The sequence below is a fragment of the Diabrotica undecimpunctata genome, chromosome 1 (assembly GCF_040954645.1).
Source record: "Diabrotica undecimpunctata isolate CICGRU chromosome 1, icDiaUnde3, whole genome shotgun sequence".
In the NCBI taxonomy this organism is placed as follows: domain Eukaryota; kingdom Metazoa; phylum Arthropoda; class Insecta; order Coleoptera; family Chrysomelidae; genus Diabrotica; species Diabrotica undecimpunctata.
This window is the reverse complement of record NC_092803.1, coordinates 155262325-155281163: the sequence shown is the minus strand read 5'-3', so window position 1 is coordinate 155281163 and position 18839 is coordinate 155262325. Positions and strand designations below refer to the sequence as shown.

Below are 18839 nucleotides of genomic sequence, written 5' to 3'. Positions count from 1 at the left end.
TTTTTTATTTGTTATCTTTTATGTTATCTAAATTATAGGATAAGTGTTCAATTATTTATAAATTTTAAGAGATCTCTATTTTTTATGCAAAAACAGTACTCAGTATTTTCAAGTAGAGATCTCTTGGAAACAACAAGAAAAAATGTATTATACTTGATTAAATATGCCTTGCTGTCATAAAAGGTGTAATTTTACACCTACACTTTATCCTAAACCTCGTCTTTTACTGCTAAATTTGCTGAATTATTTTAATTAAAAATAAAAATTTTAAAATTTTGTTGGTTTTTAAAAAGTAAGACTAAAGAATACAAGAAAAAGGACTATAGAACTTGTTTAAAAAACGTATCGCAATACATAGCTACTGTGTGAAGTGAAAACGTGGACCCTAAGTGAAAGGCGATGCCGGAAGCCTTTGAGATTTGGTTACATACACAACTACTACGAATAAGCTGGATCGACAGAATTAGAAATGAGGAAGTCCTTAGGAGACACAATGTAAAATATAAACTTTTACATCTGATCATTTAGGGAAAGATCCAAGGTAAACGTGGTCCTGGTAGAAGAAGAACATTATGGCTGAAAAATCTAAGACAATGGTACGGAAAATCGACTACATAATTATTTAGTCTCTACTAAATTCTCTATTCAACTCTATTCAATAACTCTATTCAAGAACTCTATTCAATAAAGTCACGAAAGCGAATATGGTAGCCAACATAATATCCAACGATCGATAACGGTCATGGAACTAGAAGAAGAATAAAGCTTTCCAGGTTATAACTACCACACTAGACTTTCTAAGTCTAGTGTGGTAACTAACGATCGATAACGGTCATGGAACTAGAAGATGAATAAAGCTTTCCAGGTTATAACTACCACACTAGACTTTCTGTTGTAGTTAGAGAGTACTAAGATATCATTGAACGATAATTATAATTCAAATATTCGCACAATTTGATTGATTAAAATCCTTATATAAATATGCTGAATATATGAATATATCTGGATAACACAATATGTGTATTTTATTTAAACAATCTTTACTTCACCTTCATTTTCACTTCAAACCAAAGAACCGACGTCTTTACTGAAGTACTGAACAAGTTTGCAAAGTTACAATACAGCCCAACAGTCACCATCTCAGACACGACTTTCCATTCCCATTGTTAATTTCTTACCTCTACTACGGTGGAACTTTAGAAAAGCAAAATAGGATGACTTCAAGCGACTGTTGAAAGATGACATTAGACACATCATAGGAAAGGTAAAAAATTATGATAGATTCGCTAAGTTGATCATAAACGCAGCCAAAAAACACATACGTACCCCGTGAAGTGACAAAGTCGTAATATTAGAAGGTTTAAATTCCACGTACAGCAATCGGACTGGGCTGGAGGCTACTTTAAAGAGTAGAATAGGAAACAAAATCACAACAATCCCCAATAACATTCAACAGAAGGAGTTACACATATATTGGTAAGTTTATTTCTATGTGGCTTATTTAGCAAAAGATTTTGTTATTTTTAAGCTTAATATAAAATTTCATATTTTACCTATGTATCGAAATATGTATTATTGCCTTTACGTACAATACGTCTAAATATCGCAGTAATGTTGTGTAACGACGATGCGTACTGCGTTATATCTGTAGCTGCAGTATTTTTTTCATATGCCTAGCAGAATTTCTACGAAAAATGGGTGTGGCTTATTACCTTACTGCAAAAAATTATACATCTTTTTTTTTTCAGGACGAAAATGGGTCCAACGATCCCTTGGATCAGAAACAAGATATTTCTAGAGGTTATCTAAGTTTTCCAGAAAATTCAACGCCCTCACGCTGGAGAAAAGTTCATTCTAACAAAAGGGACCGGGAGGAAACAAGAAGAAATCTGAGCCATGGGTACAAAACATACCAAGGGACTGAAATGGAACCTAAAGCTATTGGAGAACCATGTAAATGCAAACACAAATGTAGAACAAGCCTGATGGGGAAAGAAGAAGTAATTTTTCATGCATTTTGGAATCTGGGGACTCGACAGCAACAAAATAACTACTTATTTGGTAGAATAAAATGCGTTCCCAAAAAAAGAAGTTATCCAAAAAAAATCAAACGCCAAACATCTTGTAGAAGTGTATCATTTAAATATTATTAAAAGATTAATGCCACCGATAAAAAAGTATGCAAATCTGAATTTTTGGCAGTTCATGGTCTCCAGCAGTCAAAAAAGCGGATAAATAATATCTGTTGCCAAATAAAGAAAGGAAAGTCTACTCCAAAAACTGATAAGCGAGGAAAACATACGAACAGAAAAAACAAAATATCTGAAGAGAGAATTTTGTCCATCCACCGACATATTCAAGCAGTACCCAAACATTCCAGCCATTAGAGCAGACAAGATAACCCAACCTCACTTACATCAATCACGATTTGTCCATATCATCTTTATATACAGATTATCATATACCTTGGTGCAATGCCAAACATATTGTCCTAGTGAAAGAAAATTATTACAGAAGAGTTTTTTGCTCGCAATATAATATAGGATTTAAACTGTCAAAAACGGATACATGCCAAACATGCGATTCATACAATGTCTCGCTCGAATCAATTATTTGAGAAAGGCATGGATGTACAATTTGGGCATCCATAACTGCAAAAGAGAGCAGGGGTACATGTTCACTTGGACCGAAAATGTGGCAAAGAGGGGTAGTGATGAAATTGCCAGTGCACTACTGAAATATATCGAAATGTTCCTAACAAATACTGACAATAAAGAGCTTATCATTTACACAGATAACTGTAGGGGTCAAAATAAAAATTGGGCTCTGATGTCAGTATATATGCAACTACTCAGAGAAAAACAGTTTTTGGCTATCGAACATCGTTTTCTTGTAAGTGGGCATACGCGCTTACCCTCAGATCGTGATTTCGCCCTAATTGAGAAGAAAAAGAAATTTACGGCACAAATCTATCATCCCAATCAATGGTGCTACGTTATAAGAAAAGCCAAAAAACCAATCTATTTGAAGTTATCAAGATGCAACAAAAAGATTTTATTTCCTTTGACGAGCTGCAAAGGCAAACTAACAAAAAACAGACGACAGACGAAAAAGAACCTTTACGTTTTAGTCAAGTTAGATGTTTTAGATTTGAGGCGGATAAACCCAACACAATGCTTGTGAAACACTTTTTAAATGAATAGTTGAAATCGGTCAATATTGGTAAGCGAGGAGTAAAAGATGGAAATCGAATAAAAAAATAAATTGAATAAAAAAAAGATTTTCCTCCAAAATATACCTTCTGTATCTCTTACGAAAATAAGCTAAAAAATTTAAGGGAACTCATGCCTTATATTCCTATAGTTTATCACGACTTTTACGTTGAGCTGGGCGTTCGACAACAGTCAACAGACCTCGCAGAAGATCCGGAAACGGAGAATTTTGACTTGGACGAGTAAAATAGAAACATCGTCTTAGATAAGAAAATCTTACAACAATGTTTTTGTAAAAAAGGAGTAAGCCACGTTGCTCAAGAAAAATATTTTTTCTCTTTTAGTTAAGAGTTCCGTTTGGTTTTTTTTTTTAGTTTGTAAATTGCTTATATTCAGAATAAAGCTTCATTTAAAAAAATATTGTTGTGTTATAATAAAAACTCTGATTTATGGATTTGATTGAAAGTTTCAAACTAGGTTTTCTCCATTTTCTACTTTTGTGGCTTGTTACCTTTTCCCCCCAAGCCCTTCAATTGATATTACCATGATGGCATCCAAAAAGAAGTTGCTGCTTAGACCTTTTATTTGGCCCTTCTAAACTTAGGGCTCTCGTATTAAAGCTACATTAATCCTTCTCATAGCAAGGAGTCTATAGCTCCCAATACTTGGTAGAAGACCTCGTCGATCGTGTAGACTAAGATTTGACCGTTCTGGCCGATTTTCCGAATCTTCAACAATCAGTCATCCGTGTTAAGGTCTTTTGTGCCAATTCTCGGGATTTTCAGATCTTTTCAATTCATTTTGTTCTCTTTTTTTTCTTTTTGTTAATTCTTCTTATATTCATATTAATTTATGAATTTATATTACAAGACTTAATTTATTATGATTTATAGGTGACTATTATAAAATATATAAATTGTAATCAAAATTATAATTTATTTTTTATTTTTTGGCGCTGATAGATATTTATTTAATTTCCCCTAATAATACACCTTAGGCTCAAAATTTTGCATAAATATATAGTCATATTATTCAGATAAACTAGATAGTTAGGTTAGATAATTTATGACATAGTATTTCTACTTTATAATTATTTTAATGTGCAATTCCTTTTGTTAAATCCATATGGAAAAAATGATAAATAGCAGATTTTTATTCGTTGACGAACTGGATCGACAATTAATTACATTGGTATTCTAAGCAAATTGGCAAAATTTAAATAATCGACAGTACTGTTTATTATTCTGACGCAGAAATGTTAATTTAAAGAAATATACGATTCTAAGACACCGCGCAGTATAAACATTTCTTTGTTTACGACGAAATACAAGAACGAGTTACTTGGTTTCCTAAACCTTGAAATGAGCGATAACAAATAATTTTTATTTAATTGTATATATATATATATATATATATATATATATATATATATATATATATATATATATATATATATATATATATATATATATATATAAATAATAGTAAATGTTTCGGCTCTTTACCATGTTTAATAAGCATGTTAATTATTTAAACATTATATAATACAACTCCCATTTTCAAACTGTGGAAAGTGTTTTTCTGTAATACTCAGCACAGGATAGATATGTTTTTGGTGATAACAATCTTCCAAAATCATCATGTGTCAACATAATAATATTCCCAATAATCGTAATGCATTTTTGAATTCTTTTTTTTCCAATGTTATGGAGCTAAATATCTTAAAAGCAAGCGATCCCCTTGTAGATCCTAGCATCCATTATGTGGGTTATAAATGTTGCTTAAACCTCGATGTCAAAGAAACAAATAAAAAAAAGTTGGTTTATGATGAGTTGTTTTATGATTTTCGGAATGGCGATTACATTGTGCTTAACAACTTCCTTGCTTCCATAGACTGGCGGTTATGTATGGTTAATGATATTGATATTTCTACAAAATGATTTAATGAAGTTCTCTCTATAGGAATTGCTTACTTTGTGCCATTGAAGAAATATAGAACTTCAACTTTTGCCAAGTAGTTATCTTCTGATCTTAGAAGACTGACTATGGAGAAAAAATATGCTCCCTATATTAACGTTATTAATCGTTCTGTTGATGGCTATATTAGATTTTCCCACCTAAGAGCTGAATGTAAATAACTGTCTGAAATTTGCTTCACCAACCATATTAAAGGTATAGATAAGGGCCTAAAAAATGATCCAAAATCATTTTGGAAGTACATCAATGATAAGCGATCTAGTCGTAACCTGCCTAACTTCTTATTTTATCGATTCCAATCTGCAACAAATGGTCAAAACATAGCTAATTTATTTATGAACTTCTTCCAAACTGTGTATTCACCAAATAAAAACAACCTTTACGTACCTATTCATCCATTAAATATCAACTTTAGTATAAATATTTCTTTCTAAAATTGCCATGGTTGATATTTTTATTGACATTATTGAGCTACCCAAAAAGCTTACTGCTGGCCCAGATGAAGTGCAACATTTTTTATTAAAAAAGTGTGTCTGTACCCTTGTCATGCCATTTTTTATATTATTTATTAGATCTTCAGAAACTTCTATATTTCCTTCTTTATCGAAAAAAAGTTATGTCGTTCCTATATTTAAAAATGGCCAGAAAGACAACATTGAAATTATCGTAGCATTTGTATACAATCTGTAACTCCCAAGCTCTTCAACTATCTTATAGCAAAGCAGCTTTCTTGGTTATGCAAAGGCTTAATATCTCAATCAAAACATGGTTTTGAAACATATGAAAGACCGTTATTGGGTAGATGCAATATACACAGATTTTTCCGAAGCATTTGATCGGGTAAATCACCAAATACTTGTGATTTACATCACCTAAATAAAAAATATATTATGTTTTTTCTATTCGGGATTTGGGTGTTATTTTTGATGAGAAGCTTACTTTCTGTGATCACACAAACTATATTTCTCCTATTACTTTTGAAGATCCAACCAACTACAATGGGAAAGATAGCTTTACGTCTACTTTTCTTCCTTTTTTTGTCAACTGTCGAAAGAGTACAGTACATCATGTTTCGATTGCTCAGATGGATTTCCATCCTTCTCTGTCTTAGGCTGTTAGGGAAGCCTCATGTAGGCTGTGACCAAAAATTTTCTTATTTGAAACACCGAGTGCCTCGAAAACCTCTCTTGTCATCGTTTCCCATGGATTTTATCCTCGATAAACAGTTTTATATCTCTTGTGTCTTGTGGGTCTTGTGTTCTTCGCGCTATTGTTTGTTGGTTTCTTCCTGGTACTTTGTTTGGGCATCAGTTGCGCAGTTATGCAGAACAAGGAAAAGTAAAAAAGAGGAAAGATATCGTTGGTAAAAGAATTCTTTTAGATTTTGTTTTTAGAATTTATTATTTATGAAAATTTGTAAAAAAAAACGTTGTGTTTTGTGTTGCAGCTACAGTTTGTGCCTACTTATGGACAGATACAATTGTGCAAGAGATCGGGAAATCACCGAAAATTATTCATTGTCCTCCTATTTTGACTACCTTCCACGGATTTAAGTAGCAGAGTTTGGGGAACCGTTGATTATTCTCTTTAGATTACAATTTATATGTTCTCACTCTATGTTACTAGCAATGCAATGTTGCCATACTGTAATATCCCCTTTAAATCGTTTCGTCTACCTCCGTGGTTGGTTCTAGCCTATTTTACCATAGTGCTGTCGACGACAGTTAGTTTGCGGCTATGTTGTTACTTCTGACGTTTATTAGAGCAATTTACGAAATGACGTAAATCATTATTTATATTTACCTACTTCGTTGTATCTTTAAGAGACATGGCAAGTAGGAAGACTAAATATGTGGGATAGTGAACAAAGCATAAACAGATCATAAAATACATAAAACGTGAATTAAGCGTATTTTTAAATACAAATAATAAACAATCACCAAAGCGTCACCCAAAAATTTATTAGTTTCTTCATTTCGCCCAACCCTGTATATTATTTATAAATAAAATACATGTACAAAGGGTTATCGTTTCCCATAATAAAAAGCTAGAATATCTTCCTTTGATTACATTATTTTAAAATTCTCCTCCAAATGAAAATATTTATTTAAATTATCATTTAACGGTGTCAAAAATTACGCAAAATTTTATTATTTTATTCTTTTGCGTTTTATAATATTCAGTGAGATAATGTTGGGTTGACAAAATCCACTAGAAATTTTTTCGTTTTTTACTAATTTTGAAAGTTCTATTTTTTCCGACACGATGGTAATTTATAACATTGCTTTATTTTCTTGTTTTATTTATTTTTTGTGTTTGTTAATTCTTAGTCTCTATAAGCTCTTATTTTTTTCCATTTTATATTACCCTAAAGATAATTTTAATATTTTTATTTCATATCTGTATACATCTATATACATAAGATGGAAGGCAATCGTAAATACGTATTATTTCTGACTATTTGGTCATCATCAGTAAGGTGCAGTCAAGTTAGAATAGGAAAACATTAACTAGGAAAAAGATCAGTACAGAAGTGACCAATGAATGCGACCTATTTGTGGCAAAAAAAATTATAGACAACCCTAATGGTGTTCTTTAATGTGCCCGACTCTGAAGTGTATATGCAAATATTGCTCTTATCACTGTTTTATGCAACCTTCGTTTGCGCATATTTCATCAAAATTCATTAACCATTAGTGGGATTTTGTGTTACGATTATAATAATTATTTCTTTGTCTTCGTCTTCATCTCGATGAAGATTTTTTATCAAGTTAGTTTACTGTTAAGTTCTGATATTCTTGGATCTTTATTTAGCAATTTTCTATAACTTCTCATTCTTTTCCTTCAACATACTCCCCTTCTTCATCCCTACATAGCTCCATACGGGCCTTGCCCTGTGGGAGGCAGTTCTGCAGATCATTTTCTTACAGGCTATTAAGTAGCTACTTCGATCTTTATTTTACATCCTCTAATGACTCGTGGGGAATTTGTTTTAATTAGCATTTTAAATTTGGGAACAGGTTATAGTCACAGGATACCAAATCTGATCAATAGGATGGGTGCTTCATAACTGTGAACTGTATTTGGCCAAATATGTAGTGGGCCAATGCGTTGTTGCGATCGAGGATCCAGAAGTTCTCTTTCTATACTTCAGACACTTCTTTGCGAATTTTTTGTTTGATTCCTGTAAAACCTCTAAATAGTGATATTAATTAAGTGTCTGATATTGCGGTACCTATTCCATGTGAATTACATCCGTATATCTTAGAAAACAATCATCATCACCTTGAATTTGAACTTGCTCATCCTGACTTGTTTGACTATCGTACAGATTAGAGTCTTCAACTGCATGTATTAAAACTTGGTCTCAGGGATATATTGAAAAAACTATGTTTTGTCTAAAACTAATAAGAAGTTTGTCTTTTTAAATGCATTCAAAGATATCAGAACAAATTTCTTTACGATTAATTTTCTCGTTCGGAGTTTTAGAGCACACGCTTTCCTCATCTTTAATCCTCTATGCAAAGTTTGTTTCTCTCACAGCTTCTTTATTACCATCAAAGTATTTCAAATATTCATAAATTACCCTAATACCCAATCGACGGTCTTTTTTAACTCTTCAGGCCACTGGTTAAACGTTAAAGTCACTTTTTGAAGTAACATATCGCCCGGGGTACTCGTCATCTTTAACAAAATTCGCTTCCCACCTTAAGAACATTTGTACTACACAAAAATTGCAGGGGTATAATTAATCATCCCTGTAAACCCTCTACAATATTTCATAGCTCTCGGACGTGGAGTTCCAGAGTTTTAACAAAAACTCTAAATTCACTCTTTGCTCAAATGTTTATTCCAACATGCTTTTGGCGCGATCAACTTTTTTACCTTCGTTATTTGACGATTACAACGAGGCTGTTTGCTGCAGTTACTTGACATTTTTATTCAAGGTCAAGGGATATAAAATTTAAACCGTGCCCTTGTTCATACTTATCGCTATACAAGTAGTGTTCGTTAAGAAATAAGAGTTGGAACAGTTCTTAATATCTGTTGATAATATTTTGTATGCCACATTTATCAATGCTATGTCCATATGTCTTTTATTCCCTTTTTATGAATTGGACATATATCACAGTCTCTATCAACTTTTTTAGTATTTGTTCATCAATATTCCCTCCATCAATTTATAAATTTCATCAACTATTCGCGTTCCTGCATTCGCAAATAGTCTAATAAATTATTTTTTAACCTGTATTATTAACGTATACGGGTTTTTTTTTATTATTTTACAACTAACCCAAATATTACAGGTAAACGACCGAATTAACTCATATCTCTCTTTGCAGTTAAAAAAATACATATTCAATTTTTGCAAACAATGCATCAACAGTACAAAAATAAACAAAAGGTTTATATTTATCATTAGCGTTATTTGTAAACTGCAATAATCTTTACGAACATTATACAGAAAATCGAAAAAAAAAAAAATAAAAAACATTGTAGAGGGAAAAAACTGAACAAAAGGATATTTATCCCTCTGACGGGCGAGTATGTGGCAGTGTGGCAGATTACCGCAAATTTTAGTATTTTGCTCACCAAGTAATTCCAGAAAACCGTACGTTTTTGAGTGCTTAAGCATTCGTTATTCATTATGTCCTTCCTCACCCAAAACCCAAAGTCCATTTAGAATGTCAAGCGATCACTCGTCAAGTAAAATTGATCTTTGATTGCGTAGGGTACATATTTCTTGTGTGTTTTCCGCCACGCGCCCTATCATGTAGCTACTTTTTTTTGTTGTATCATTAGTCGCATAATGGCTGCGATTATCATATAATTATAGTGTAAATAGTATATAGGTATGGTATAGGTGGTATATAATTTGAAAGTAGAACACTGGTTTGTTTTTATTTATATGGAATAGAACGCAAAATATAAATATAACATATTGTATAAAAACAATTAGATATAATAAGAGTAATTTGTGCTTTTTAGAGTAGGGAAGCCATTGACTACTAAGGAATTTGAAAAAAGTGCCTATGAAGATATTAGAAACCGGAAGAATAAAGAGGCGAATTGGTGCTGGACGAATACGAAACAAAAGTTAATAGTGACATAGATCAAGAGCAAGAAATTGTCTCAAAATATTAAATAGTAGCGAATCCGAACAGTTACAAGCTGAATTGGACATAATTGCATATGCCGACTAACAATGTCAGGAGTAAGATGACTACCGGTTTTTATATGACGAGATAATGAAATTATTTGGATCAGCAAGCCTCTCTTCTCGGGTAAAAGAAAAGGCGAAAAACATCATTAAAATTTTCCCTGGTCGAAAAAGTAACGCAAAAAATATTTATAGGGAATTTAATGCCTTCAATAAATTTATAACTGACCAGAAGATTGACAACATTGTGGCGAATACCAAAATGAAGTTGAATATTCAAGATCAAGGGATTGCAAAGTAACCACAAAAAGAGAAATCAAAGCAGTCTTAGACTCTTTGTCTATATCAGAATCAATAACGGTAGTCATACAAATGGTTTGGAGTTGTGGGATCAAAAAACAGGAATCATTAGTTTATGAGTACTATTTAGTCACAAGCGTTTTCTGTTTCTAATGCTTGTATATCGATTTGACAATGTGCATGAGAGAATAGAGCAAACTTCAACAAACAAGCGATTTCCGCCAAGAGTTTGTTAGAAATTGTATCAATAATTTCAATGATAAGTGAGCTTGCACTCACTTATACCCGTTACATACTCACTCAATATGGCATCAAAATGTATGCCCTTTGTAATATTAAAACATTTTATACCTACAATTTTAAAAGTTATTAAGGAAAGTACCAGCTCAATAAGCAACTTGCAAGAAAGCTGAAGATATTGTTAAAAGATTAGTTTTACCTATAGCAGAATATCCACTAAACAAATGATACCCCAAAAAACAATTTACTACTTCTCGGATTTTCAGAAAATAAGAACAGCCTAATAAAGTTAACCTATTTTGGTTTTTAAAATGACATGTGCCTGATATCAATAGTTGCGAAGAAAAACAAACCATGATTATCCTTTTTACCACGCATAGCAAAGATGAAATCAACACTCAAAAACCATTATGATATTGGCTTTATAATGCCATAAGAGGAAAAGGACAGAACATCAGATTTGTGCAGTACTTCAAAAATAGCAAGAGGATAATCACTTGCTGTGTTTTTAAGACATGTGGACATAAGTGGTATAAATGCGAGCGTAATTTTTAAATTTAAAAACATTAACAACAATGAGAGAAGACGAGTTCTAAAAGCTTAGGGTCTGTGATCTTATGTCTGTCAATTATTAGGGGATATGTAGAAAAATAATAAATAAATAAATAAATGTTCCAACAGATATATTCACAATGTTTGTCTAAGATTGCTTCTTTGCATCTTTAATTCAGTAATAATTAAATAATAATCGATTAGATGGCTTTCAGGAAGAAAATCAGAAGAATAAAAAAAGCAGACCAAAAAGCAAAAACAGTCATTCAGAAAAAAACTCATATTTTGGAATAACTTTTTTCACACGAATCAAATAAAATTGATCTCTATTTCTGTCATTAAAGGATCGGTGTCACCGTATTCCTCAACCTGAAAAAGTACGGGTATTGGATATGTACCCAGAACTTTTTGCAGCAGGAGGTTGTTTTACGATTGTTTATAGATAAGACGTTTCAGACGAAGAATATGTTCTACTTTGATGGTAGTGCTTTTAAGGGACAGTTATTGAGCATAAATCAAGCAGCGACATTTTACCAATTATCATTGAACGATAAAAAAATATTTTAAGTGGACTTCAAAACCTGATGCTATTGTTCATGAAAAAACATTTTGTACACTCTAAAACTACCAAGACCAAAGAATGTCCAAGGATTTTTCTGTTGGATATTGATTGTAAGCTGCTCAGAACTACGTTAAAAATCACAATTGTCAAGAGGTGATCAAATGCTAAAGTTTACATTATTGTTAGCTGTCTACCCATCTTAGTTTAAATACAAATTTTTGGGCTACATTTAGTTTTTATCTACTATTTGGCATTACGACAACTATTTAAAAAATAACAATGACTGTACGACTTAAACAAGGCTTAAGTAAATTATAATAAGATTATAAGATATAAAACATGATAAAAGTATCAAAATTGTACCCTGATACCGATCATCTAATATTCTAGCAATCTAAAATAAAAAAACCAATCCAAAAAAATAGTAGAGCAAAATAGAATTCCCCACGAATGGAGATCAAGCATCCTAATACCTCTTTTCAAAAAGAGAGATAAATCGGACCCGGAAAATTACAGAGGAATTAATGTATTAAACAATAAAATAAACAACCAAAGTGATAACAAATAAACTGAATGAAATTATACCACTAGCAGAAGAACAACAAGGTTTTAGGTCGAAAAGATCATGCACCGACGATATATTTATAATGAGGCAAGTGCAAGAGAAATCGTTAGAATACAACAAACCGGCATATCTATCTATGTTTCGTGGACCTTAAGCAGGCATTTGACCGGATCACATTAAAGGACGTTATCCACTTATTGTACGCAGGAGACATATCTCTAGGAATATTTAAAACGATCGAAAATATCTACCAAAACAACACGATAAAAGTAAAACTGAAAGAACTAACCGACCCTATTGAAGTTGACAATGGAATAAGGTACGGAGATTTCCTGAGTCCTCTATTGTTCAACCTGATTATGGATGTAATAATAAAAAAAGCAATAAATAAAAAAGGATACTAAAGGGAAGAAAAACCACAAAATACTTTGCTATGCAGACGACGCAATATTACTTTCTCAAAGTGAAGACGATTTACAACGTATGCTGCTCCAATTTAATATAACCGCCAGAAAATTTAACATGTTAATATCCTCAAAAAAGACAAAATGCATGGTTACAACAGCAAATTTACTAAGATGTAAATTGGAGCTGGAAGGTCAGATAATAGAACAAGTGATGAAGTTTAAATATCTAGGTATCACATTATCTAGCTACGGAAGCTCGAAACGGAAGTGGAAGATCAAGTGAATAGAGCAAACACAGCCACATACTACCTGCATGAAACAATATGGAGAAATAAAAATATCAGAAAAGAAATGAACGGCAGAATTTTCAAAACAGTCATTAGACCAATAATGATATACGCGGCAGAAACACGACCTGACACGGCGAGGACAAAAAGGATGTTAGAAACAGCCTGGGTAAGAAATATAAGAGTAGAATGGAACGATCATATAAGCCAAATGACAACAAATAGACTAGTAAAGACGGCAAGAGACGGTTCCCCAATAGGAAGACGAAAAGGTACTCGGGTCTCCAAAATCTGTGGAAATTATTCGGGCTTTATTTGGTCTAACTATTCAGAAGTGTCGTAAGCAAGATCAGAACTGCTATGTTAATAGCCAACGTTCGCAGTGGACAGGGCACTTGAAGAAGAAGAAGAAGAGCTTCCCATCTCAGACATGGTCTTGGAGAAGGAGATTATCATGCTTGGACATGCCTAATTATGTGAGGTAAGCACGACCAAGTGGAAGTTAAGGTTGGCTCAAGTCCGGGTAGCAGGAGTGGCCAACTATTTTCTAGTTTTCCGTAGATATGTAATGGATAAAAAAAACAAACAAATACGTCATGTCATCCGGAAATTATTTAACAGGATGTTGTTATAGACTATACTTTTAAAGATAAAAAAGAACTATCAAAAATGTAGCTCTAAAAGAAACTGAAAAGTTCCAGTGTGCGAGCATTAACAGCTCAGCGGGGAAAAGTTAAGTATCTGTTCAAGCAAAGCTTACGCCAAAAAAAGCTTGGTAGTAGATGCTAAAACTTATACGAAAGCCAAAAATACATTACCTAGAATACACACAAAAAATCTTCCTTGTAGCAAGTTTCAAACATAAACTTTGAGCTGAAGGAACATATTCACAATATTATCAATATCAATTGAAATAACTTAAATGATCGAAACTGGTCTCTCAGAAGCAATTTTTTTACTTAAGTTTAAATAAAGAAGTAATTAGATTATTTTAAATTTATTATACATTCATAATTTTTCTAAAATATTACTTTTTGAAGAAATTATAAATTGATTTTAAAACGTAGGAATTAATATTTAAAAAACATAAATTTTTGAAATTTTTAATTTTTTTATGTAGATAATTCGAAATAGATTAGTACTTTTACTATTTATTTGTTCATAATAATAAAAACAAAAACACGCATATATTTCCTTTGTTTGGTTTATAAGCAATCAAAACATCATGATCTACTTACTCCTTTTGCTAAATATATTCCCTTGCGTCGCACGAAAACTAATATTTTGAAACTCCAAGTCCACCGTATTTTGGTACATTTTCCCATTAGTACCATCGCCACTAATAAAAGTCTTTTCTGGGTTCACCTTTACGGAATAATTCACTGAATCCCCGTTGACACCGTTCGATTTGACAACGGCGGCATCTTTAGATTGCCCAACAAAAGTACTCTCGTGCAGAACTGCCTCCATGGTGCGGATTGAAATTCGCGGACTGTCAGCGACTGAACCAGTAAGTACTCTCGAAGATTGTGATTGCCTATCTGTTCGTATTTGTGTATGCACTGAGTATTGTTTATCAGAGCTCGGACATTTTATACAACGATTAAAGTTTGGACCGCGTTTAAAGTTCATTGCGATGATTTAATAGATATCCGAAATTTATTTTTTTATTGAGAAGGTGTTAATCTATTGCTTTGTATCACTTTTTATTGTTTGAAATTAGTCATAATGATAAGACTTTAGCGTAGTTTATTTCAAACAAGTAGTTTTTTATTTCACTCCATATACCAAGCATTTTTATTAATTAAAATTGACGTAAGTATTAAATAATATTAACTACATAGCTGAATTCGTTTTTCTTCGAATTTTCTCTTTGTCTAATGATAGTTTAGGTTTTCTTATTTACTAGATTTGTGCAGTTAAAAATATGTTGTTTCATACAAGCACTAGGTATACTTTATAAAAATCACATCGACAAAGCCCAGCTCTATTCGTAATAATTATGGATAAACTATTGAAATATATAAAGAGGCAACGATAAGTTATATTGTATGCGGACGACATGGTAATTATAGCGGATAACTGGAGAAAGATGCAACGAATATTTGGGGTATGGACAGAACAAATAAAAAACTGAAGCTAAAGATAAATCAACAAATGAAAGGGCATAAAAATAGGACACCAGGCGCATAAGATTGGAAATGAAACCCGACTGCTATGTAAAGGACAATAATTAAAGATAGTGACAGAGTGCGAGTCTTCTTCTTCTAAAATCATCTTCTAGTGATGTTGGCGACTACATTAACCCTTTGAGACCTGACTTTTTTATTTTCAAAAAAAAAAATCTTATATGTTTTTATATTTCAAAAGTCTTCAATTAGTAAGATAAAATGAAAAAAACTTGTGTACGCTTTAAAAAAAAATTTTTATTGTACATATGTATGTACATAGGGTCTTAAATATAAACTCAACACTAAAAATATATTTACTACAAAGTAATTATTATTACATATTTATTGTTCATGAAAAGCTGCAAAACAGTTTCTAGCCTTAATTAAACACAGATGTATTTTACATTTTGTACAGAACACATGACTACGTCCATTACAATCTGTGTTTTTACACCTAGTAGCCTCCTTCTTAGAATCAAACTCCGGTATGTGACCAAAATTGTCCGTTTGTATTTCCAAAAATGGTCTCGTCTCTCCTCGTCTTTTAAATGTTGAAATAGAAGGCTTAGGAGATGAAGATGCTGGTCTTCCTCGTTTTCTACTTACTGAATTGCCCATATTTATTAGGCTTTCGGCAACTCTGACTCTGAAGTCTAGAAATTTCATTCGATCCTTATTGGTTGTATTACATTTGTCGCAGTCCTTTCTGTATTCCAGCCAGCTGTTGGTGAGAGCGAAGTCTATCATGTGCATAATAACACGCAATGTCCACTTTCGCGATCTAATAAATATTCGATAATAATTAATCATCTGGTCCATTAGATCAACTCCGCCCATTCCATAATTATAATCTTTGAAAATTTCAGGTCGGTTAACATCTACGTAACAAGAGCCTTTTTTGTCCCATCTTCTAACTATGTTTAAATTACCTGCACCAACATAATTGGAGACTAATTTCACAGTCTTTGTATCTAACCATTTGACTAGCACCACATTTTTTTCTTTATTGACGACTTCATCTACGGAACCTTTCGGTAGTTTCAGCATTTCATTGTCTGGTAACACAGGAGGTTTGTAAAATCTATCTATTCGAATAGTCCCTCCAGCATATATTTTTTTGGCCAATAGTATTTCAAGTAGTTCATAGGATGAGAAATAATTGTCATAATATAATTTGTGGCCTTCACTGGTGGAAGTTCTTTCGGCTAGTTGAAGAACGATAGATGCCCCCAATCCATGTTTTGTTTTATTATCTGCATTCAGTTCTGTAGATTTACCCTGATAAAAAACAAAATCAAAAGCCTGACCTCTTTTTCCGCACAAGACGAATAATTTTATTCCCCAAGGACAGGGCTTCCCCTTCACATATTGTTTTACGGAAAGTTTTCCTGTGTAAGGAATCATTTGCTCGTCAACACTAAGTACTTCCTCAAGTTCAAGCTGTAAACATCTCTTTCTGATAGCGTCGATGATAGGACGAACCTTATAAAATTTATCTGTATCACCTGCTGGTCTTTCCAAATTGTTCACTAGATGTAAACATGTTCTAAGCTGGAAAAATCTGTCCCTAGACATGTTATCTAGGAACATTCTAATACCAAGGCTTCTTTTTCAGTACATCCTAATTTTGGGAAATTTGTTTAAATTTCCAATCATTATATGAAGTGCAAATAAAATTTTAATTTCTCTCATTAGTTGGTCTAAAATTTTTTCCGTTCTGTAAGGCATATACATTTGTAAATGTTGCTATATTTTCAAACAAATCATTTGAAATATACTTCGAAAAATACTGAATTTGGTACAGTGGCTCTGTAAGACTTGTATTTGGGGAAGTAGGATGCTATGTAAATGTAGGAGTCTCTATTGATGCCTTAGTCCACTCTACGGTTCTCTTTTTTGTTTTAATTTCTCTTGTTTTGGTTTTTTAGAACAATCCTTTTCTGAGAAACATACTTTACTTCCTAATTTTTTTGTACCCGAGTAACCTGCAACTTCATCTGGTATATATTTGTCGTCTGAATCATAAGTTCTCCCTAACTCCTCATTATCATTTTCGCTGCCATCACCTTCTTCCAGTGTCTCAGTGTCACGTCTGGTCAAAGCATCAACCCCTGGTCTTATAATAGATTTATTCTCACAGTTATCCAGAATTCCATCCTCCTCGTCAGAACTCTCTCCTCCGGAAACTTCCAAATTGTCTATTTCTGATACGTTACCGTCCTCTATCAGGTCAATTAACTCTTGGAGATGTTTTGGGTTGTCGAAATCATATTTTTTTCTTTTGTAATCCATGTTATCTGCAATCAACAATACTAAGTTAAAACCCAAGTTTAGACCATATGTACATACAGATGTATAATCAGAAATATGCTTTCAGACCACTTGTACATGCTCATGTGCATCTAAATAATGTTTGTTTATTTCAAAATTATTGTTTTTATGGCAATGTTTTGTACTTTATAAAAAACTACTTACATTATAAATCACACTTAAAAAGTTGAATCGATTTCGTTTCACAGTAGATAACAGTTTCTCGTAAAATAAAACTAGCAGTATCGGTTACCAACTAAACAGCTGACACTTTACAACAAAATCGCTGACAACTTTACCTGTTGACCACTAGATGGAAGCAGAAGTTAAAAATGTGGATCGTAAATGTATATTTGAGTGACTGAATGCTATTTCGGTATAGATAAGCGAGTAGTTGGTATTTAACAAAACAATAAAAGCTATGTACATACACATGTACACAGGGTCTCAAAGAGTTAACTCGTCTTATTCTATTCACAGCAGATCAATTGACGTTAGACCAGTCCATCTCCTGAGATGCTTGATTCTCTTGCTCTTACTCTTGCCTTGTGAAAATTAACTGTAAAAGTCTTAAAGTTGGTGTTTATTAATTTTTTTTTTCTTTGCGGTGTTAATAATTTCCTTGTGTTTTTAGCAACTGGGAAAAAGTTATGTTAATTGTGCTGTGTATATATGAGACCCTTAACATACGTCAATAACACCACATTTCAAATGCCTCTAACTGTTTTATGACATCTCTGAGGAGGACACTAAATACCTAAGATGTAAGAATTCTCATGCGTATATTGATACTTGTAGAACTCATTAGAGCGACTGAGTTAGAAGGGCTTGTTACTCATTCGCTCTGATGGGCCTGCAAGGACGAAATACGTATAAGGGGATTGTAGAAGCACTATAAGTGAAGTCAAATTTTAACGGTCTTTCCTATATCTTCACTTATTCTTATTTTCAGTATTTGAAGTCAGTTCATAAAAATTTTTTATTTAAATAAATCGGTATGATGTGGAACGCAATTTTAGATTTCCCAGGTGAGTCCATTCATCGTCCTCTTGCTTTAATAAAAGGCACAAATTTAGGTAAGAATTTGAATTTGGT

At 32.6% G+C, this 18839-nt stretch overlaps 1 protein-coding gene across 1 annotated transcript in view; it reads right to left on the bottom strand.

Moving 5' to 3' along the window:
• Window positions 1-14838, bottom strand: part of LOC140432408 (ATP-binding cassette sub-family G member 4) — a 108914-nt gene extending 94076 nt beyond the window's left edge. Inside the window, exon 1 of the mRNA XM_072520286.1 lies at window positions 14502-14838. Coding sequence (XP_072376387.1) covers window positions 14502-14733 — 232 coding nt within the window. The 5' untranslated portion in view covers window positions 14734-14838. The remainder of the gene's footprint in view (window positions 1-14501) is intronic.
• Window positions 14839-18839: the final 4001 nt, after the last annotated feature.